The following is a 23,732-nucleotide window of genomic DNA, read 5'->3' as shown; positions in this document are numbered from 1 at the left end:
ATATTATTTATTAGTTTATGGCCTAACGTCTGAAACATTTTCTGATTTACGGTAATAGGTATGGTTATTTATAAATTTTTTATTTTAATTGTTGTTTGAGTGGCAAGACCACCTCTCTGGAACGGTGGTTAAGGTTTTAGCCGGAACACAGTTAATCCGGCACTACCCTGGGGTCTTCTAGTCTAGTATCCTACTCGGCCGAAAGATGCCAGGGTGTCTTGTTCCGTGACGTAGATGTCCAAAAAAAGATTTCCCTCACTGTTGCCTGTCAGAATTCAATGGATACCTTCTTAGGCTCTTACTGGAAAATTGTCTTGCATTCCGTTTCAGAAAAATGTGATCTGAGGCGGGATTGATTTTTTTGGCGAATTACTTCGAATTTACAGTTTGTTTATCAAACCCAGCAGTTGTCACCATGTTATGTTACTAGGGGCTCGTATTTAAACATATTTATATTGACAGAACAGCTAAGGGATATTTAAAAGGTATATTGCGCGTAATTTTCAAAATAATGAAGGTTTGGCAGCTACAATTCGCCACTCTCATACAAAATATGGCTTCAACTGTCAACAATCATTTATATAAAAAGTTCTTTTCATCAAATTTACTTGTTGGAAATTTTGGGACATCCAAAAAAGGGACATGGGGTGGGTCAATAAAATAAAATAACATTAAAAAAACTTTTATTATTGTAAGCAAATAAATACTTAGAATAAATCGTTAAATAAAAATATATACATATTGCTGAACATAAGATATAACATACAGATTTCAAATGCTTTTAAACTTCCAGAAACTGCTGACTTATAATATACAATGCATCATACAAAAACATATTGTTAAGTCCCGAAAGTAGTATTGCATTTCTTTTGCAAATTAGTAGATATGACAACGCCTCAAGTCAAAATCAAACTGGTTCTTATAAGCAAGTACCATACAGATTGTAGAAGTCAAAATGTAACAAAAATGAAATATTATATTGGTTGTAACTTAAGCCTCTTTTGGAAGACACATCTAACTATAAAATTAACAGTTTAGATTGGTCAATTGCATAGCCATATTGTATCTTGTCAGTGGCTATATTAAGAATAGAATTGAAAAAGAGATAGAATGAAACCTCTAAGGATATCAGTACTTCGAGTGACCCAATCAGCAATTGGTGCCAATGGACTAGTGAAATGGACTACCAGCTATGTTGTGTGAAATCAGACACATGGAAATTCTGCATTTGGAATAAAAATATGGATCACCTTTAAAATTGACACATGGAATGTTCAGGGATTGCTGAAAACTGGAAAATTGAATTTATTGGACAATGTGATAAAATGTTAATGCCATTGTAGGTCTATCTGATACCCACTGGAATTATAAAGGACATATTATGTCAAAAAATTAAAATTATGTTTACTTCTAAAAGAATATATAGCTGTTAGTGGTTGGATGATTGTCGTCTGACTGAATGTTAGTTCAGTTAATCTTAAATTAGTACAAGGATCTGCCTCAATCAGCAAAGCTCAGGATGAAGAAATCGAAAACATTTTACAGTGTGTCATAGATAATTTCAATGCTAAAATTGGTGCAACTACAGAAGATCATTGTTTACTGATTTACCTGTGACAATGGATTGAACAAATAAGCTTAAAGATGGGTCTAAAAATAAACAGATAAAACAAGGATGATGATAACTAACAGGGCTAACAACAATCAAAATCATTAAAAATATCACTGTTGTAGATAAACTTGTGTGTCTGGGCTCTTTAATAACACTAACTAGGGATGTTGTACAGACGCAATAAAGCACCAATCAGCAATTGAGGACCGTTTTTTTAAAACTCGATAACTACATTTTTATCCAATTTGAGTTTTGTACTGTATCCCCATCAAAAGTGAACCACCGATCTGCTAGTAAAGTCAGATATCACAAAACTCGATAGGTACACATGTTATAGGACGACCAACATGCGGCGGTTTGTTAAAACTCGATAACTACATTCGGTATTTTAAAACTCGACAAGTTCAGATATGATGTCATCGGTCAAACACCGATGTGGCCGATGTGATTTATCTTGTTGCGATCTGTCTGTAATAAATCTTTAGTTTGGTTTCGACTGTGGTAGAGTAAGTTTGCGCTTAGTGATTTTTTTCTTAAATCTCGTGGGTTAAACGATGGATACTGGTGAATATAGCAAACATATATGTAGTGAGGAGGGAGGAAGAAAACAACAAAAAAAAGCGCCAAAAAGCAACCGTTATAGTAAGGAGAAGTTAAGTCATGCGGGAGAATTAAGTAGGAATGATATCTTGGGTAATACTATTTTACTAAGTTAGATAATTACATATTATGTAACAAAAATATTTTAGCTTTTAGAGAACTGATATACTCGCGTAACTGCAAAAAGATTGAACAAGATCAAGTAGTACCTAGTAAAGTTTAGATTTATAGGAGATTTGTATTCCCAAACGAAGAGTGATTGTCGATGATTCTAACAAGAAGCGAAATACAAAGGTTTCTGCCAAATATTATGTTAAAACTTCTAACGGAAACATTCCCGTTTGCGCACCCACTTTTGGAAAAGTTACTGGTAAGTTGTTAAGAGTTACATTATTTGTTATTAGACATAAATACTAAGCACATTTTAGGAGCAAGTAAGGATCGAATGGCTGGTATTTCAAAGAAGTTTTTATCGGGAGAGTTGTTAGTTGAAAAACGGGGCGGACGCAAACAAAAATAAATTGATAAAGACATAACAAATGCAATAAAAGAGCACATAAGTAGTTATAAATGCAGAGAAAGTCATTATTCTCGCGCCAAATGTAAAAGAAATTACTTACCTCCGGAACTAAATGTACAAACAATGTTTAATGCATTTATTGCTCTCACAAATTTTAAGTGTTCTTTGTCAAAATATAAAAAAATCTTTTATGGAGAATTTAATCTTGGGTTTGGCAATCCACAGTCTGACACATGCTTTATTTGCAAAGAATTTTTGGTAAACATAAAAAAAACTAAGATATTAGAGCAAAAAAAATGATTTACGCACAAGGTATAGACTCCACAAAATGAGGGCAAAAGCCTGTTTTAAACATTTAAACAACCACAAGGAAAACACAATAAAAGTTTGCTTTGATTGTCAACAGAACCAGCCATTGCCGAAAATGTCTGTTGGAGAACTTTTCTACTCCCGACAAGTTTGGTTATACAATTAGGCATCGTACGTCACCAACGTTAAAAACAAACTTATGAGGACAAAAGCTTCTTTGTTTGGCTAGAAACACAGTCAGGACGTGGTTGCAATGAGGTATCTTCTGGACTGCTGCAGTATCTTTTTCAACTGCAGGTTTTTAGTAACATTCAACACTATTATCCCATAAGAGGTCATAGTTTCATGCCCGCTGACAGAGTTTTTGGCAGGGTAGAAAAGGAATAAAGGAAAAAAGAAGAAATCATAGTACCACGAGAGTACTATGAAATCCTGAACAAACATGGAAACGTTAATATTTTGGGCAAAGATTGGAAAGTTTTTGATTAGAAATCTTCTTCACAACAGATAATAAAGAAAAAACTCCCATTCAAGATTTCTGAGGTTCGAGTGCTGGTCTATGAAAAAATATACAGCAAAGTAGTTTGTAAGGTACGTACTACCTATGCTGGTAGTGACGTACAAGTGAATGTTTTCAAAAATAATGTCGTAGATGCAAACATCATTGGAACTTCCGTTGAAGTACCAGCGATAAATCGTGTCAGCGATCTGAAGAAAAATGATGTAAAAAAACTGATGGGGGCTATCGATATGACAGACGAAGCAAGATTGTTTTATGAGGATGTAATTGGTGGAGTTCTTAACAATGACATTCTTGAAGAGTCCGTTGAAGAACATGATGATCCATGTGATGATACAGAAGTAGATCTTTGAGAACAGCTACATAATTACATATATATACATCTTTTATTTCATATTTATTAGAATTTTGTCTACCTAATATTAAAAGTTATTTTTTGGTAAACTTAAGCTGTTATCGAGTTTTGAAAAAAACTGCATTTTTCTTTTATTTCTTTTGGATTAATACAGAATGTTATTAAGTATGATTTTGCGTATATTTATTCTTGCTTATGCCCTTTTGCAACTTTTAATGTTAGTTTTCCATTTTAGCAATAAACGTTCTTCTGACACAGAAAAAATGCTCTCCTGAAAAAAATGATTTTTGCAGATATCGAGTTTTAAAAAAACGGTCCTCAATTGTAAAGAGCTCTAAAAAATTGGAAAAGCTATTAAATAACTATGGAAACAAAAATGTGACTACCAAGAAGTCTAGTTTTTTCAGTTTGTAGTTATGCATCAAAATGCTGGATCCTTATGGAGAAAAGACTAAGAATGCAAATAACAGAACAAATAATAGGGTATGTTGGACACTTTTTTCGAAGAAATGGTCTTGAAAAACCTACCATCCAGGGAGTGTTTGAAGACAAAAAAAGTTGAGGTAGATTCTATACATGATACATTGATCATATTGTTGTTACTATTGGTGTTTCATTTTCAGAATGTGCTAGAATAGCAGAAGAAAGAGAGAAATTGAGGAACATTGGAAAAATCAGTTATTAGATTATGACATAATGATACCTGCATCAGGTTAACAAATAAGAAGATTTGATGAGAGAATTAGTAGATCAGATACTCCAGTATGTCAGTCCATCTAGGGCTCTATAACATGGAAAGTGTCCCTCAAATCTCAATCCTTTTCATACCGTAGGTATCTGTAATGCATTAATTTTCTTCTTAAGGGGATTGAAAGCCATATAGCATAAATCTTAAGGATATAAACTCTCTGTTAGATTATGAAAATTGAAGAAGAAAGAAGAACTTAAGAATAAAAGGGACAATACCACACATATTTAAATAAAAAAATGAATTATATTCATTTATCACATACTTATGAATAGCACAAATAACAGGAAACAATAATTGTTAAATTGTATGATAGGCAATAAACTTTAAATTGTGAGAGGATGCTGGAATCTAAGTACAGAGGCTGACAAAGCGTTATGTTCCTGAGATTGAACTGAAATACCTTTTCCACTTCCATATGACTGTGATTTTGAGCTAGATCATATCTACTAATTAATACTTACAGCAAACCAAATTTAAAATTTCAAAATTTGTCAACCATAAAGAAAATACAATTTTTTCTCAATCTGCAACATGTATAATTTGGGAAGATACATTATTCACAACTTTTTGTCTTTTACTTCTGTGACACATCTCATCAGTCTGGTTTCTATCATCCTCACTATCTGAGATAATTAATATATTCTCAGCTTGATCACTTGGTTCATCGCTAATTATCACTGTAGCTTGAAGGTACCTGGTGTGTTTTGATAAGTCACTTAAAAGTTGTTTCCATAGCTTAAGTTTCACATTGAAATCTAAAGCATGATGTGTTAGTGCTTCTAGTTGGTGTTTGATAAACTGAGAATTTGGTAAATCTGAAATTAACAAAAATTATAAAAACCACTGTATATTGCTACTATATAATCTACAGTAATATTGAATTTTAAATAGTGTGTGTGTATGAATGCAGTTATTTCACTAAACTTATTCAGGTTGTATTGACAAAAATATAAAACATAGTAAAAAAAATTGAACCACACCTGAAAAAGTAAGATAAATGCTATTTACCAGCTACTTATTAAAACAATTAAAAGCCATGAACATAAATATCAGTTTATACATCTAAATAATGATTCGAGAGATAAGGACTCTGGAGGGCTAACACACACTGCTGCACTCCAAATTTTGATGCTTATCAGGTTTGTGTGTCACTTAATTCTCCTCCCATCTTTTCTATGACCTTCCTTTTGGTCTTCTGTCCCTTATTTTATAAGTAGAACCCACTGACATAAATTTCAGGTATGTTGAAAATGTTGTCCTACCACCTTCTTACACTGTTACTGGGTGGGGGGATAATCAGTAAATCAAACATTGTAGAAATTTCAATCACAAACATTATTGATATAAAGTTTGTCTCCAATTAATAATCCAGTAAGTCCTTGCTTTATGTTGTAAGGTACTAAAGAGGTCAGACAATAGACTATACCAGCTAACAAAAGAACTAAATAAACTTAGAGACTATAATAGTATCAACAAAAGCCGTAGACATCATTATAAAGCTTTTAGGTTGTCATTGAAGTATGGTTTTCAACAATGGCCATTCTAATACTTTTTATTATGTGCATACTTGTGTGGAAGAAAATGAAAATATAAATAACTATGTAACCAATAAAATGGTAGTTGAACATGAGGTAAAAGAATCCATAATATAGATGCATAAAAAGGTGTTATACTTACTAAAATTATTATAGTAAACTTCAATCACATCCGAAATGTCACAATCTTTTAAACTCCATTCAATTTTCCAACAAATTTCAATATAAATATCTGGGGAAACACAGTTATATTTGATGCAGAGCGCCCCCTCTTCATTTTTATGGATAGTAATTCTAGGTTCTTTTTTGAGAACAATATTTTTAATCAATCTTCTAGATTCATAAAACCTTGAAAATTTCTTCAGAGTTAAGAATGTGGCATTAAGATTTCTTTGTCGTTGTAGAAAATTTTTGCATTGGGCAATTTCTAATTCTGCTTCAGTTCCTTGTAACCGTAAATCTAGTTTCAAAACTTCACACGATATTTCCTAAAAACATGAGTTATCCAGGTATAAATGAAGTGCTAAATCTCCACCACCAATTAAAATCTAATAAAAGGGAAACAGCTGTAAAAATATACGGCTACTTACGTATATAAAGACTAATATTTTCATACTATACTCCAAATTATAAATGCTGAAATGAATTGTATAAAGCGTACATAGTTTTTCCCCAAATGCATTTTCTTGAACATCATTTTTGTAGTTTTCTTTAACTATTTGCACAAATTGTATCTCGGATAAATCTTCAGTCACGCCAAAATCTTTTTTTAACTTGTCAATGTTGAAGTCCATCGTTATGGACAAAATACTTTTCCCATTATAATAAATTCTAAGATATAGTTGCAGATGTTTTGTACTATTTACGAATATATTTTATAGACTTTTGACATTATATGACTTTGATAGACGTCAAATCTAAATGACAGGCCATCATTACAGTTGTTACAACTGTTGATTTCACCATAGCCTACTCTACGTCAAGTAATTATTAAATAAAATCACGCGATATTTGATTTAAGTTTCCAATACTATCTAAAAATGTTTTTTTATAATTTTACTTTCTTATAATTAAAGTGTAGGCAATGTTTAGTACGTATATATGATTTATTTTTAGTAAATTATTTTTATATTTTGTTAATAATTGTACAACATATAAATGTGTTGGTGTAATCAAAACAGAAAGAGAATGACAATTGAGATTTTCTCACTGGGTGTGTTCCAACATATTTACAACTATCTGTTTTTAACCAATAAAATTTTAGATTATTGAGAATAATGTTCATTTTGTTGAAAAAACAGCTTTAAAACTGACATGTCAATAATCAATATGGTAACCTCTGTTTTTATCTTTGACAGCAGAAATTAAACACTATTTTAATAGAAAACATTAATAATTATTATTTTTTATTCCACGTTAATTGATCTTTTGTGTTCTCAAAGTGTTCATAATATAAAATATTAAAAAGGAAGTGATACGTTATTAAGGTACCATTATTATTTTTCCCATTGTAAAAAATTAGATTTACTCCATTCTCCTTAAATATTTTAGATGGCAAACATTATTCCTCCACTTGTTAGTGAAACTCCTCCACCACCCCCTTCAGATGATGAAGATGACGACGAATTTGATGATTTTAGAGGGTCTAATGATATATCATATGGCTGTGACAGTAAGGAATCAAATTATTTAGTCATATTTAATTATTAATGATTTTATAACAATGGTAATCTAAAGGGAATAATTATTTACATTTATAATACTGACAGAATTCTCGTCTTTTAATCTTAGAGGTTTTTGTTGTAGTTCAAGGATCTAAATTTTCACCTATTTCATATAACAATATAGAATTTATAAATATCTCATTGTTTGTGGTTGAATAATTGTGGTTTATAGATTTAAGGTGCATGATAACTAATTATGTTAAAAGAAATTATACACTAGTTTTGTGTATAATTTGGTTTTTATTTTATATATCTTAGATAAAAAAATTTGAAGCTGTACAATTTTTGTAGGCTAACAAAATTAAAAATATACTGGGTCATTATAGGTGCACTGAGCTCTAGAAAAATATAATGTCGTGTATCATAATAAAAGCACATAAGAGGAAGAAGATAAACAGCTAAATACAGAAGGAAGGAGATATGAAGATGACAAGAAGAGGAAATATAATCTGTAGGAAGAAATTGAGAAAACAATAAATGACACCCTTAAATTTGTACTCTAATACATAGAAGCAAGAGAAAATGACAAAATGAGAAATGTATAAATGGAAATAATAATTCTAGTACTTGGAACAACCAAGCTGGAAAATTATCATATTAATGTGATAAATAATACAGTAGACTCCCTCTATAACGAGAACTGAAATGGCAGACTAATTACCTCGTTATAAGCAGATTTCGTTATATCAAACAACAATAATACTGTGCATACATATGAATATGTAGTTTTCTAAAACATTAACTTCCTATAGTCCTATAGCCATTACAGAAAACAGCAATTATAGAAAATTGGCAACTACTGCCAATATATTTTTTTGAAAAATCTCTTGCTGATATGGTTACAGATTGTGATGAAATTTTTTATTTGGGTGATTTTAATGTTGACTTACTCAATTTACATCTTAATCCAGCTCATAAAATTAATGACTTACTTGACAGTTTTAATTTGGTACAGATTATTGATGGGCCAACTCATATAACCCCCACATCACAGACTCTGATTGATTATATAGTTGTCTCAAACTAAAATAGAATTAACTCCTTTGGTGTATGCTCTCTTGACCACATAACAGACCATGAGCTTATTTATTGTGACGTCAATATCTTCTCAGAAAAACCAGCCCTAACTTTTAAGACTGTTAGAAATTTCAAACACTTTGTGCAAATCTTTTTTTACTTGATTTAAACTGTACTCTGTTTGCCAACATCTATCACATTGAAAACATCAATGACAAAGTAAAATTCTTAAGCAGCTCCATTGTGGCTCTCTTCGACAAACATGCTCCTTTTAAAAAGATTAAAGTCACTAAAAATTATAATCCTTGGCTAACAGATAATGTGAAACTTCTTATGTCACTAAGAGATCAGGCTAAAAAAAAGTGGCAGAAAACTAAGGAGGTAGCTCACCTTACCTACTACAAAATGATTAGAAATTATACAACATTAGCATGTGACAATGAAAAAAAGCTTTCTTTCAACATAATCTTCATGTGGGTGGGATAAAAAATACTTGGAAAAATTTACAACTCATTAATATTGGTAAGAATGAACACACCATATTCCAGAAACATTAAAAGAACCCTACGAGATTAATCAGTACTACACATCATGCATCCCACATCTAACAATCAATCAAAATACAATTGACAATTATTTAAATACTGTACCTAATCGGGAACAATTCACCTTTACTCCAGTATCTTGTGATCTGGTGCAAAAATTGTTATGTACTATTAAATCTAATACTCTAGGTTCAGACGGTTTAAACTTAAAAATGTTACTTCAATGTTGCATATTAATCATTCCTTATATACCGCATATAATGAACTGTTGCCTCTCGAGTAATTATTTTTCACAGTTTTCGGGTTTAGGCCATTTCACAACTGTGAAACAACACTCCTTAAAATAACTGATGACATTTTGAGAGAAAGAGATGTGGGTAAGGTTACCATTTTACCATTTTAGTTTTGATCAATTTCTCTAAGGCATTCGACACTCTCAATAATTCACTACTCTGCCCAATTTTGAAGTCAATCAGCTTTTCCATGGATGCATTGAATATCATCACAGGAATACCTTGCATCACAGGAAACAGATCGTCAAAGTAGACGAAAGAAGCTCTGATTTTCTAAACATTTTGTCAGGGGTACCTCAGGGCTCAATCTTAGGTCCAATCTTATTTACTTTATACACCACCAATATTGGTACCTCCTTGATGAATACCAGTAAATTTCATCTCTATGCAGATGATACACAAATTTACCACTCATTTTACCCGGTAGACAGAGCAAGTGCTATTGAGATTGTTAATCAATATATTAAATCATTGACTTCTTGGGCAAGAAATCATGCATTAAATATAAACTCTAAAAAAACTAATCTGGTGGTTTTTGGTCCAAACAGAGTGTGTTTGGAGATGAGTAACATCATTGAAATAGTTGTTGATAATAAAATCATTAAACCTGTAACTAGTGTAAAAAATCTAGGTTTAACTTTAGATAATCACCTCAAATTTACAAAACATATTAACACCTGCGTAAGTAAAGCATTTCTCAGTCTAAGAACAATTTATCATAATCGCCGCTGTCTGTCATACAAAGTAAAAAGAATACTGTGTGAAAGTTTAATATTATCAAAATTTAACTATGGAGATGTTGTGTATGGGCCTTGTATTAGTTCAGATGACAGGAGAAGAATTCAGGTGGTTCAAAATTTGTGTCTTCTTCTGATCTGTGGTGTAAGAAGACACCAGCCTATTTCTCACAAATTAAAACATGTAAAATGGTTGAGCATGGAAAAGAGAAGATTTCTACATGCTGCTTGTCTTTTCCGCAAAATTATCAAAAACTCTCTACCAGCATATCTTTTTAAAAAAATTATATACAGAACTGACATACATAATGTCAATACAAGATACAAAAATACAATTACAGCTCCGCCATATCCTACAGAACAATTCAAAAATTCATTTACATATCAAATATCAAAAAGCATCTAATGGATTAACTAAAGAATTAAAATTAAAATCGATTATATCTTTTAAGAAATCTCTTAAATCTAAATTGCTAAGTGAGTAAAACATGTGCAACAATTTGATGACCTGTTATGAAGTATGTATAAACTGTGTGATAGTTTTTGGACAATATTTAAATGCTAAATGTTTCTATTGGTTATGGTTTTTAATTGATTGTTACAGAACATGCAAAAAAATATATTATTATTTTTTCTTGCATAAGATGAAAAGCAGAGGTACTGATTTCTGGAAATCAGCACCAACTGATCTTCGGCATTTTTTCTTTCTTATTGTATTTTATGCATATATAATTTATATATTTTGTGTATTGTATGAATTTGAAGGAAAAATAAAGACCTTTATTATTATTATTATATACATATTTGCAGCATTTCAATTGTAATTGCTCTAGTTATAACTTTTTTTTATACATGATGTGTGGTAGTTGAACTTTAATTTGTTGTCTTTTTCAGTTCCCAAATACTTGACATATTGGGAGAATTTAATAATACTGTTACACAATGTTTATAGTTAGAGAGTGATCTTAGCAGAATTCAGCAAACTCGTCATCATTGTTCAGTTGGGTTAGTTCTTGACCTTGCTGTTGTAACCTCAATTACTCTGCTACAGATATTCATCTTCTTCATTTTCTACCTCAGTCACTATTCTCCCGCATGACCGAAACATTTTCTGATGGTTTTTTTATCTGTGAGTGTCCATGCTTTGTGGATGAAATTTGTAGCATCTAATAAAGTAACAAGGTATTCACTACGGTTTTCCACATTATTTAGGATCCGCTTAACTAAAAGTTTTCTGTAGTGAACGTTAAGGGACCTTATGATGTCTTGATCCATCGGTTGCGGAACAGATGTGAAAAAGGGGGGTAAAAAAAGAAGTTGAATTTTTTTTAAACCGTTAATTTTCGGATCGGCTGTACAATTGTCAACAATTAAAAGAATCTTTCGATGTCCCACTTCAAAAGTTCTCCACTAAAAATCTCTGCTGTCATCCACGATTTTTTATTAAATTTATATGTGACAGGAAGCTGATTCACACCTGAAATATCGTGATTTTTGAGATTTCCCAATGACGACTAACTTCCTTTTTTCGGAACCGGACATGTTCTCACATGCGAGTACAGTTACCCTTTCTTTTGATAACTTGCCACCTATACAACATTCATTTTTGAATTTGAGGGTATTATCTGGAGTAAGTTTAAAAAAACTTTCCAGCTGGTCGGCATTGAAAACATGATCGTCACTGTAATTTTGTCTTATTGTAGGCCATGACTTCAACCAGTTGTCAGTGACTATTTTGGAAACATGATGCTCTAAAATTCTCATCACCACTTAGCGCTTGCGAAAACTGTGTTGCTTTTCCTTGAAGCAGTGGTCCACTTATTGGAACATTCGCAGCCCTGTTTATACCATTACAGTATCGAGTTTTTTATTAGTTGCTGTAGTTTTTTCGATTTACCGGAAAAAGACGAACCTGCTTCGAAAATCTTGTGTTTATTTTTGAGCATGATAGATAGAGTGGAACTTGAAATTCCTCTTTCACGACAAACTTCTGCTTTCTTCTTACCGTTCTCAACATCTTTAAGGATGTTAATTTTTTCTTCTGAAGTAAATGCTTTTGTTTTAGGAATCATAGTGTGTAATCTATGTGACTATGTAATCTACAACACAACTTTCAAGACGCGAAAGCACAATCAGGAAACAAACGATAAACATCTACGACAAAACAAGTGTGAAATGAAATTCTGATGAAATTTGTTTCATTTGTCATGTTTTTAAGCCTCTTTTAGTTTATTAGGTGCGAATGGTCAAACCCCTATACTGACAACACAATATCGGTCAGTAGATTAAACAGAAAAAGTGGGCGGCAGTTAAAAAGAGTATTTATTTATAGCCACGGCCAGGCCAAAAACGTAAAAAAACACGTTTTTCGATCTTATTTTCTCTCGTTATAACCAAATTTACCTCGCTATAGAGGGCTATAGTTCAATAGAAATTTCACGAGACATCTAATGTACCTCATTGTAAGCGAAACCTCGTAATAACCGTGTTCGTTATAGAGAGAGTATACTGTAGACAGATTAATAATTTTGCTGAACATATTAGAAAAACCGTTAAACGAATACCAAAAAATAGATAATCAGTTGTTAGCGAGGAGTAAGTGGGTTAAGTATTGCTAGTAAAAACGTCATTGAAAATAGGATTTTTTTTTGAGAACATATTAGTTAACTGCCAAGGAAGGCGAAAACCCTTTTTAAAGTTGTAATACACATTTAAAAGGTGTTTGGTATGGTGCATGTACAGCTTACAGTTATATTTTAACCGTTCATCTACAGCTTCATTACCTTCAATTCCGGTATGAAAAAGCACTCATATTAAGTTAACCTGGATGTTTCAAAAAGGTTCTGAAACTACTTTCTTGTGGCATGTCTATACGGGATTAAGCCACAATTATTGGTTGTAATGAAAATAATATTTTTTAAAAAGTGGCTTAATCTCATATAAACATAATATTTAAACTGGATGTTATTATTTTCAATATTTTGGAGCTCTTTCTTGATAAGTACGATAGGATTGTTATAAATACAATCGGTTTATAATAGCATAGAATAAAATGTAAGTGATATCAGTCTCTATGATTGATGGACCGATTTTGGCTTACTTGGTTTCGGAATTGATTGAGTTTGGGGTTTTCCATGATATTTTAAATACATTTTTGGATAGAATTATGTTTTAAATTTTGAGGAATATTGTATGATCTAGTTACCATCGCTGTGCATTACTTTGTTTATTGTTTTGATCTTCATATTCTATAGGATGTTGTTTTTCTTCATCCGCTTGAGAAAGTAGAAGTGTCATTTAAGTTATTTGAACAAATTTATTTTAATTTGAAATATGAATAGTAGTAGAAGATTATCATTCTATTAGATACTTTGAACATGAAGGTAATAATAAAACATTTTTTCCAGGTTTTTCTCTATCTTCTCCGGATCAGTCCCCTAAGAAACTGCCTAAAGAAGTTTTAAATAGCAAAGATGAACCTGTTTTATATTTAGAATCAGAAAAAAACGATATAGACAACTCAAAGGAAACCTTACAAGCTAATGATCTTGAAAGAAGTAAAGATAGAGATGAAAATTTAGTTATATCAACAGATTCGTTAAAGGAAGACATTACTGAATCAACGAATGAAAGTTCTGGTTCGAAAATTAAAGAATCTGATGACTTTTTTAGTAAAAATAATTATGTTAATCAAGAATTAGGAGATAATATTACAGAAAACATTCCGGGTCAATTGATTATTGAAAATAACTCAAGTCATGAAAGTAAAATTTGTGATAATAGTGATAAACCAATAAAAAGTAATCCTGATATATCAAATGAGGATACTAATGAACTGAATACATCAAATGGTTGTTCTTTGGAAGACGCTGATAGTATAAAAAAAATCACTAGTTTCTCAGACTACAGATCAGGTACTAATTGGTCTGCTGATTTTATTAGTAGCGACAATTACGAAAGTAATTTAGACTCAGAATTATCGATATCCAGTGACAATGTTAACTTCAAATCAGTGAATAAGGACGAGGGGTTTTCAGATCTTTCAAAAGACGTTAATAATACAGACGATTTTGCAAAATTTTCATCAACGATTAACAAAAACGTTAAAATAGATGTAGAAACTATTAGTAATTCAACACATTCCAAAAATATACGCAATGCTGAAAAAAGTAATCTAGTCAAAGATAAAAATATTCAAAACAGTTCAGAAACTAATTTTAACCATGGGGACGATAATAATGATTTTAAAATTGACAGTGAAGACGACGATTTTGGAACATTTGCTTCACAAACTATTTTTGACAGTTCGCCGAAATTTGTAAATAATGAAATGGAACACATAAAAGATACAGAGATTATAACAAAAGAAACTAAATATTTAGAGACTAAAGAAACTGAAGATAAATCTCTCGTTCAATCTCGAAATTTTTTACCTGATGATGATTTATCTGCAGAATCTAAACATGCTGAAATTAATACTGAAGACGCAGATTTTAAACCTGAAACTAGCACACAGAAAGATATTATTAATTCGGAAATATTTCAAGATTTTCCTGCATTTGGAATAGATGACGTAATTAAAGCATGCGAATCCGACGATTTTGCAAATTTTACATCTGCTACTGAGAGTTCAAAAGAACAGCAGCATCAAGCTGCGAATGAAAAAGGAACTTCAGAATTTGGTGTTTTCACCGCAAGTGCATCACATGAAGATAATGATTTTGGTGATTTTGGCAATTTTACGTCACAGGCATATCCATCCACAAGTAAAGAAGGTAGTTCTAAAGATGTAGTAGATGGCGATGATTTTGATGATTTCGCCTCATTTTCCACAACAGCTGATCCTCAAGGCTTAGATCCTAATGTTTCTGATGATGCTTTTGGAGATTTCGGTAATTTCACGTCGTCTTCTTCTGATCCGAAACCGGATAATCAATCACTAGAAGACACATTCCCTGTTCTTGATGTAAAAGAAGTTTTCAAAAAAACGGAGGAGGTGGTGAAGGAAATATTTGTTCTTCCTGAAGAAACACAGGAAGATTTTGTCTATTTTGAACTAGGAAAAGATGATTTTATTTTCAAGCAAATACAGGATATAACAGATTCTCCTGCTTTGACATACCATTGGTCAAAATCTACAAGTCAGAAGTATTTGCTCAAAAGTTTAAACATTGATGCTAGAAATATAGTAAGTACATGATTTTATCTATATATTTTTAAATTAAATATAGCAATTCTCCTCATTCCTTGAGCCTTGAGCCCTTGTTAGGGGTTGGTAATACGCTAAATATTGTTAGCTTGGATTCGATCCTGTGCCAGATGGACAGCTTCATGTAGGGATTTTCCCACAAGAGTCTCCATTTGGACTGCCTATCATGTTGGAGATCTTCCTCTTGGTCTTCGGCCTTTTACCTTTCCGTCTATTACCAATAGTTCCATAGTTCCCGTTCTTCTGTTTATGTGGCCGAAGTAATTTAGGTATGCTTGGTTTACTTTTTTTTTAATAGCCTATCTTTTATATGAAGCTCTTCCACAATTGACAGATTGGTTCTGTGTTTTTGTCCAGGACACGCGTAGAATTATTCGTAGACTCACGTTTTAAAGGCTTCGATCTTACTTGTATCGATTTTTTGGAGAGTCCATGTTTTAGCTGTGTATGTAGTAATAGGAAATACAGGTCATTGACCAACCTGAGCTTCGTATTCCTTGTTATTGTTTGATCTTTCCATATTTTAAATAATTTAGTTGTTGTGTTTCGGGCTATTGCTAGTCTATGCTTGATTTCTGAGGAACTATCGACTTTGTTGGTTATCGGGGAGCCCAAGCATACAAATCTGTCTAATACTTTGAAACGCGCCACTTTACCGACATTGATCTGAAGTCTGAATTCTTTGCTTATCCGGCTTAGCCGTTCGGTGATGGTAATCGTTTCGCTGCTAGTATCTGCATCTGTGTATCCCTGCTTACTTTTTTCTGCCTCCTATAGTAATTACTCCATCTCATTCATCTAGTACTTTCCTCATTATACAGGGTGCGCCAAATCTCTGACTTTTTATGATTATGGCTAAACTATGCAGTATATAAAACAATACTTCTAACAAATCTGATATACAGTGCTAGTCAAAAGTAAGTTCCCCTCGTATCTTTTGAACGGATATACTTATAATAGTGAAATTTGGAGGGAGGTAATAAACAGACGTAGGCTTCTTAAGTAGTCATAACAAGTGACGTAATAGTGACAGATGACGGTACAGCGCCACTGTGACAGATAATTTTAAAGAGGACCTTATGACAAGTGATACCTCGTTTAAAAAGTATTGAAAATACCTATATATTTGATAAATAAATTAAATAAATACTAAAATTGTAGTTTCGCATTTAATTAATAAATATTAAAACCCCCGCCTCTGGTTACTTGTCAAAAAGTTGACGTTTTTCAATTCTCTAATTTTTTACGTCAACGTCAACTTTTTTGACAATTAACCAGAGGCGAACGTTACAATATTTATTAATTAAATGCGAAACTACAATTATTTTAATATACCTATTAAGTCATACAAATTTTGTTTGGAGTTAAGATGATTTTGACGAATAAATTAAATAAATAGTAAAATTCTAGTTTGGCATTTAATTAATAAAAATTCTAACGTCCGCCTTTGGTTAGTTGTCAAGTTGTTCTTAGTTAATATTTAGTTTAATTCATGTTGGACGAGACGTTTAAATTTTTACAAAAGCAGAATGGTACGTACTGTAACCGACAAAGTAGCAGCTGTGTTAATAATTGGTAAATATGGAAATAATTTCCATGCAGCGGAAAATAAAGTTGCGTACCTTTTCACCTAAATTCTGTGAAAGTATCTCCAATAAAATTAACCTTTAATACTTGAGATTCTGGAGGATAATCCAGATGAATTCGGCAACTTGAAAATAACGTTTCAATAAGATGGTACCCCTGCACACCATTATGGTGCAGTAAGACGTTACCTAGATGAGGAATATCGTGGTAGGTGGGTTGGACGACGAGGTACGATAAAATGGCCAGCTCGGTCAGCGTACCTCACACCATTAGATTTTTTTCTGTGGGGATACTTGAAATCTAAAGTTTACGCTATTTATATTTATTTCACTATTATACAATAACTGTTCAAAAGATACGAGGGGGAACGGACTTTTGACTAGCACTGTATATCAAAGACGTTTACGAATTAAAATTATTTTCGATTGTACAGGATCAGTCAAAACAACGGAATGAACCAAAGTTGTTGTTTAAATGGAACACCATTAAAGCATTTTTGAATGTATTTTTTAAAATATGAAGAGTTTATATAAGTTTTTATAGGCCTAAAGTTATCAATTTTTGAAATATTTACAATTTTCTTGAGAAAACCGGTAATGTTTAAAGGGGTGTGGATTAGGTTTCCAGGGTAATAAAAATGATATGTCAAAGATTTTCTAGTGTAGTGTTATTTTTAAATAATTTTTTAACTTTGAAATGCAGCTATACAATATACAGTGGGATTACTATTTTCAAATACAAAATTTTCTCATTTTTTTTTTAATGAACAGGTCTTCATTTTTACATTGGAAAGTTGCAAGCTGATTCTACCCATCACTTTCCTGATTCCTTTTAGAAGGTTTGAATAATTTATTACGGGAGTTTAAAGTTTTAATGTTAATAAATAAACAAATAATGAATTAAAAAAATATTGTCTTAGAACAGCTTTTTTTTAATTCGTAAAAAATTCCAGCAAAACGCCAGTTTTTGCCATTATTTGGGTCAACTGTTTATGTATTTTAACTACAACTTTTATTTGAACCCTTTTTCTTTTATTTAGTAAAAAAAACAAAGCAAAATTAGCTGTATGTCGTCAGGGAATTGGCATCAGCTACCTCCCATATACCTTGTAGAACCTTTAAATACGTGTATAAGATTTTTAGCTTTTTTTTTCTTGACTGGGGTATTATTAGAAACATTCGGGAAGCGATTTAGATCATCGCCTATCTGAAGATGAGATAATCACTCCAGAATGATCATGATGCTCGGCTTGATAATACTGGTTGGCTATTTCCTTAATCAACCTCGTTACATTTATTTCCAAACTGAAGTTCAAAATTCACTAGAAATAATTAATTTTATACTAGAAAAAACTTTCGTATTAAACAATAATTAGGAACCATTAAATTGGCATTAAACATAAAATAAATACATTAGTTCGAGACCAGTTATATTAATTGTTACGTGGTAGACCAAGAGTTATTATTTCTTTTTAAACAGTGGCTTTACAAATAAATAAACATTGCTTTATTTTTTAAGCTCCATGGGCACAACTGGAACCCATCAGTTCCGAAATTCGCCGCGAATTTGGGTGGTCAGCCGTTAGAACCTATTAAGATGGAATCTCTTACACCGTCGCCATCTAAACCAACCCCTCCGGCTCCTCAAACCAGCTCCCAATCTTCTCAAGAGGCTCAAGATGTACCAAGTGCGCAGTTCGACTGGACAAATTCTGGATTGGTGAATCCACTCGACTGTAAGTTTTACAAGAACTCTTATTAATACATTTTTTTTTAATTATGATTGATAATCTCTTATAAATTGTTGATACTATAAAAATGATGTACTTATTTTATAGAAATATGGCTGAAAATCATATGTCACATATTGTTCTATTTCAAAGCTGGCCGCACAAGGTTGAATTCTTTCTTCTTGCATTCTTTGGAGATACCAGATCTGCCTGGCTTTCTTAAGTTTTGGGGATGTAGAAAAAGTTGGAAATAAGTGTCTATATCAATAAAAAGGTCTAGCAAAATTTGCATTCAATGCAAAAGTTACTGTATTATAGATTTCAACAGCATGTTTAGCTTCGGTGAGTGTTAAGTTTGTCAGACTCAATCCAGATTCTCGCTTAATTTTATTTCCTGTAATTTCATTCATTTCCTTACGCATATTGTCCTAATTTTATTGTCACTCTTCCATTTTATGGCATATTTGAATTTCCTTGTTTTACTTCACCAGTTCTAATATTACTTCTATCATTCGTATCTCTTTCTGAGACTTGTAAATGGTTGGTTTTTCAACCATTTCGTCTTGTGTGTCTGTTACATATTTCTTGATTTTTGTTTTTGTCTCGCTAGAGCGTTTTGTCTCAAGAATACGCTACCAGATCCGTTAAATTTACTATACAACAAGCAAGTACCAGTGGTTATGTATAAGTCTAAGAGAACGTATATGCAGGATATAAAACCAAAGTAAAAATACAGTCAGAAACGATGGGATCATATAACACCAAATGGAACCTACGCACCAAATTTCAAGTGTCTAGAATCTTTCCTTTAAGACGAAAGAAAAAGCGTAATAATATGAGAAGAAGACCTATTAACCCCAAATTCCACGGAGTTTTGCTTTACGCCAAGAGGAACCTGAGCGCAAAGTTTTCAGACTCTAAAACTTTTCCTTGAAGAAATAGGAAATGCATAAGTAGAAAATCCAGAGGACCTATTGACCCTAAGTTCATTTGGCTTCTTCCTTAGAGTGAGAGAAACGTATAAACCAAGCTTCAAGACTCTGGTACTTTTCCTTTAAGAGCTATTGCACGAGGAGAAGTATACATTGCGGAGGATTTCAACAGTGGAATCTGAATAAAAGACGAAATATACCCTAGACATATAGCATCATACGGAGAAATGACCAGAAATAACAATTGAAGGAGATGCTAGAATTTTGCACTTTAAACAATATGACAATATGAGAGTTGCCTTTTTAGTTTGGCATATAGCCATAAAGACAAAAAATATATAGACTTAAAGTACTTTGTTCCTTTTCAAAATATGTCCCACCAAGATCGATACACTTTGGCATACGTTCAAACGAAAAATGGACAACAAATATTACTAAAAATAATGAATAAAATATGAAAAAATGAAGATATACCGAAAGATTGGAAAGTGTTACTAATAGTACCTATATACAAAAAAGAAGATAGGAGAGAATTTAATAACTACAGAGGATTGACGTTACTATATATATGTATGACAACAAGTCACTAAGAATGATACAAAAAACAGAAAAAAATGAGAACCACAGTGCCGTAATTAGTAATAAGGCAACAAAAGATACGTTTACAATAAATGAAGGTCCAAGACAGGGAGCAGCACTTAGCCCAACATTATTTATAATGTTTATGGACGAAATTCTTAAGAAATACACAACAAGAAGTTAAAAACTGAATGTAGAGTATAGAAATCTGCAAAGAGTAGAAATCTTGGAAGGAGTATTTGCTGACGTTTTGGTGCTAATTGCAAACACTGAAAAAGAACTTCCGAATAATTTAGAAATATGGAAAGAAGTACTCACTGAAAACGGAATGAAGATAAATATTAACAAAACAAAAGTTATGCAGATAGGAGAAACAAGAGAAGAACTTAATATAGAAATTGAAGGAACAAAAATAGAACAAGTTAAAACTTTTACATACTTATGAGTAATAATGAAGAAACAGGATCTTTAGAAGCAGAATCAATCAATAGCCGAGTAGAGAAAGTGCTACAATTGTATCATACCATACATAAAACATTTATATGCAGAAGAGAAATATCTCGGAATACAAAAATGAAAGTTTTCAAAAGCACTTTATAGACCTGTTCTGACTTTTGGAAGCGAAGCATGGGTACTAACGGAACGGCAAAGACAGGTGAGTTGGTGGAGTTATTTACACCCGATAAAAGATACCATACCAGTGAGAAGAGTGTGGGAAGCAAAAATATTGAAAAACAACAAAGAAGGAATGCCAAGACAGACATGGGATGAAGTAATCGGAAAGATGTTAAAGAGTAGAAGAGTGACATGGATAGACGCAAAAATGTTGACACGAAACCGCAAAGAATGGAAGAAATTTTTTAAGAAGTGAATTAAACCTTACCACCATTATATGGTAGAAAGGTTTTTGAGTGTATAAGAAATTGGTACTTGTTTGTTACTGTATACATATATTCAGGGATTCTATAGTATTCACTGCCTTCCCTCGCTCAACCGTTTCCATCTCTCTCTGTTCTCCCATTCTCTATCGTTTAGGCCTCTCTTACTCATGGCGTCGTCTACTTCGTTCCTCCAGGATATTCGGGGCCGTCCTCTTTTCCTCCTTCCTATGGGGCTGCATACATGCCCATACCACTTTAGTCGTTTTTGTTCTATATATGTTAGTATGTCTGTTTCTATTGATGTTCTTTGCTTTATTTCCTCATTACTTCTCCTATCCATTCTTGTTACTCTGCAGCATCTTCGCAGGCATTTCATCTCTGTTGCTACTATCTTACTGCTGCTTTCTTGTTTATAATCCAATTTTCAGCCCCATATGCCATAATACTTCGCACTAATGTTTTATAAATCTGTGTTTTTGTCTTCATATTTAGGTGTCTATCCCACCATACTGAGGTAAGTTGTCGGATTGATGTTCTTATTTGTCCTAATTTTTGCTTAATTTCTTCCTCTGTTGTTGCCTTTTTCGTGATTATAAACTCCAAGTATTTGAATTTATCCTTTCCTTTGATTGTTACGTTGTCGTCAATCTGTAGATCTTCTATGTCTTCTTCACTTGTGGATAGCTACTCTGTTTTCGCGAGGTTAATATCTAGGCCAGCCTTGGTATATTCTTCTTGTAGTTGCGTCATCATGTAACTGAGGTCTTCTTGTTCTTTTGCAATCACTACTTGATCGTCTGCAAAACTTAACTTATATAGGTATTCGTTTCGTACCGGTACTCCCATGCCTTCGCATTTTCTTTTAAATGTATTCAAGGCTTTCTCTAAGTATTGAATAGGGTTGGAGATGTGGAACAACCCTGCAGGAGCCCTTTTGTTGTGGTGAAGTCTCCTATGATTCTTGTTCCCATTTTAATAGATACTTTATTTTCTTTATACAGAGCTTTTGTAGCTTCTATCAGTTCCGTCTGTATTTCTAATTTGTACATTGCCTCCCATAGTTCTGACCTTGGTACAGAGTCATACGCCTTTCTCAGGTCCACAAATGTCAAATATATATCTCAATTTTTTGCCTTTTTCTTTTCCAACTGTTATTCCAGTGTGTATATCTGGTCTATGCATGATCTTCCTGCCGTAAAGCCTGCCTGATCCTCCCCGATTTTGCCTTTTATCGCTTGCTCTATCTTTTTTCGCAGTATCTTCCCATATAATCTTCCTATTATTATACTATTACGTAGTCTATTATAGATTTCAGCTTTCGTGTTTCTTGCGTCCATGTATATTTATGAATATTTTATCTCTGAAAAATCCGTTGGTAATTTTTAGGTTGTTTAGTTCGCATAATGCAATCAGACGTTCTCCGTTATCGTTTTGTTCATCCTCTCCAAATCTCCCCACTACTTTATCGTTTTCTTTCCTTCCGGTTCTGCCGTTAAGGTCTCGTGTTATAATTATCTCCACGTTCTTCTTAATTAGTTCTATTTGGTGTTGAAGTTGTTCCGTGAAATTTTCTTTTTCTACTCTCGAGGAATCGTCTGTTGGTGCATATACTCCGAGTATCACTGTCTCTTTACCGTATATGTCTATATGCATTTAATGTATTAAACCTATTAGGAGAAATATTTGTCTTTGAGAATCTGGATGTTTGATTAGTGTGTATAGCGTTTCTACGAAAAAAAAAAAAATTGAAGCATATAAAGTGTTCCCCTAATTTTAATGATCAGTGTATAGTATACTTCACTTTATAAACACTAAATACTATCAAAAATCCATTTTTTGTTATTATTTAGAAAACAATTTTCAGTGTTTTACTTACATATAAAATGAATGTTTACCAAGTATCGCTAGAATCCATCAACTATACACTACAAGCCCGGGGGACCTTTTTATGGGGTCATTTGACCCAGTATGAATCACATATAAATCAATACTACAATATGTAATAACAACTGTAGAAACTATGCCGTCAATTTTTATTGGTACAGGTGACTACACAGGTAAGGTAAACTTACCACTCAAAGGAGGGTACATTTTGGACAAACATATTTGTACAGCATTTATAACTTAGGTAGGTAATACAAAAATAATGACCTACGACCTAACGCCGTACAAAAATATTGGTACTAGTAGCAAGGTACGGCATTCATACACATAGTTTCGGATCGTTATTTAGATTACTTTTTTTGCAGTGCCGTACATATTGGCTGGTACAGTAGTGAGAAATCTAGGGTGCATCC

The 23,732-nt window shown here is 32.5% G+C and overlaps 2 protein-coding genes across 3 annotated transcripts in view; one reads left to right on the top strand and one right to left on the bottom strand.

Moving 5' to 3' along the window:
* Positions 1-668: 668 nt before the first annotated feature.
* On the bottom strand, positions 669-7,107 carry LOC140441171 (uncharacterized). Its single transcript, XM_072531651.1, has 3 exons — positions 6,793-7,107; positions 6,345-6,690; positions 669-5,482 (listed from the first exon to the last, which is right to left on the bottom strand). The coding sequence occupies exons 1-3, from the start codon at positions 6,994-6,996 to the stop codon at positions 5,187-5,189; spliced, it is 846 nt and encodes a 281-aa protein (XP_072387752.1). The 5' UTR covers positions 6,997-7,107; the 3' UTR covers positions 669-5,186.
* A 423-nt stretch (positions 7,108-7,530) lies between these two features.
* Positions 7,531-23,732, top strand: part of Afti (aftiphilin) — a 38,329-nt gene continuing 22,127 nt past the window's right edge. For both annotated transcript variants that reach the window (XR_011950969.1, XM_072531648.1), the window contains exons 1-4: positions 7,531-7,689; positions 7,754-7,874; positions 13,926-15,706; positions 18,833-19,049. Coding sequence is in view for 1 of the 2 variants with exons in the window: in XM_072531648.1 (XP_072387749.1) it covers positions 7,754-7,874; positions 13,926-15,706; positions 18,833-19,049 (2,119 nt within the window). In the remaining variant the exon portion in view is untranslated. The remainder of the gene's footprint in view (positions 7,690-7,753; positions 7,875-13,925; positions 15,707-18,832; positions 19,050-23,732) is intronic.

Source organism: Diabrotica undecimpunctata, chromosome 5, assembly GCF_040954645.1.
Source record: "Diabrotica undecimpunctata isolate CICGRU chromosome 5, icDiaUnde3, whole genome shotgun sequence".
NCBI lineage: Eukaryota > Metazoa > Arthropoda > Insecta > Coleoptera > Chrysomelidae > Diabrotica > Diabrotica undecimpunctata.
Note: the sequence above shows the minus strand (reverse complement) of the source record. Positions and strands in the feature narration are given on the sequence as shown.

Excerpts from the sequence above, each read along its gene's own strand:
- LOC140441171 (XM_072531651.1), bottom strand. The coding sequence starts at position 6,996 with ATGGACTTCAACATTGACAAGTTAAAAAAAGATTTTGGCGTGACTGAA. Across the intron at positions 6,691-6,792 it reads AAATATTAGTCTTTATATAC|GAAATATCGTGTGAAGTTTT; the intron begins GTAAGTAGCCGT and ends TCATGTTTTTAG. Across the intron at positions 5,483-6,344 it reads AGTTTACTATAATAATTTTA|ATTTACCAAATTCTCAGTTT; the intron begins GTAAGTATAACA and ends TGTTAATTTCAG.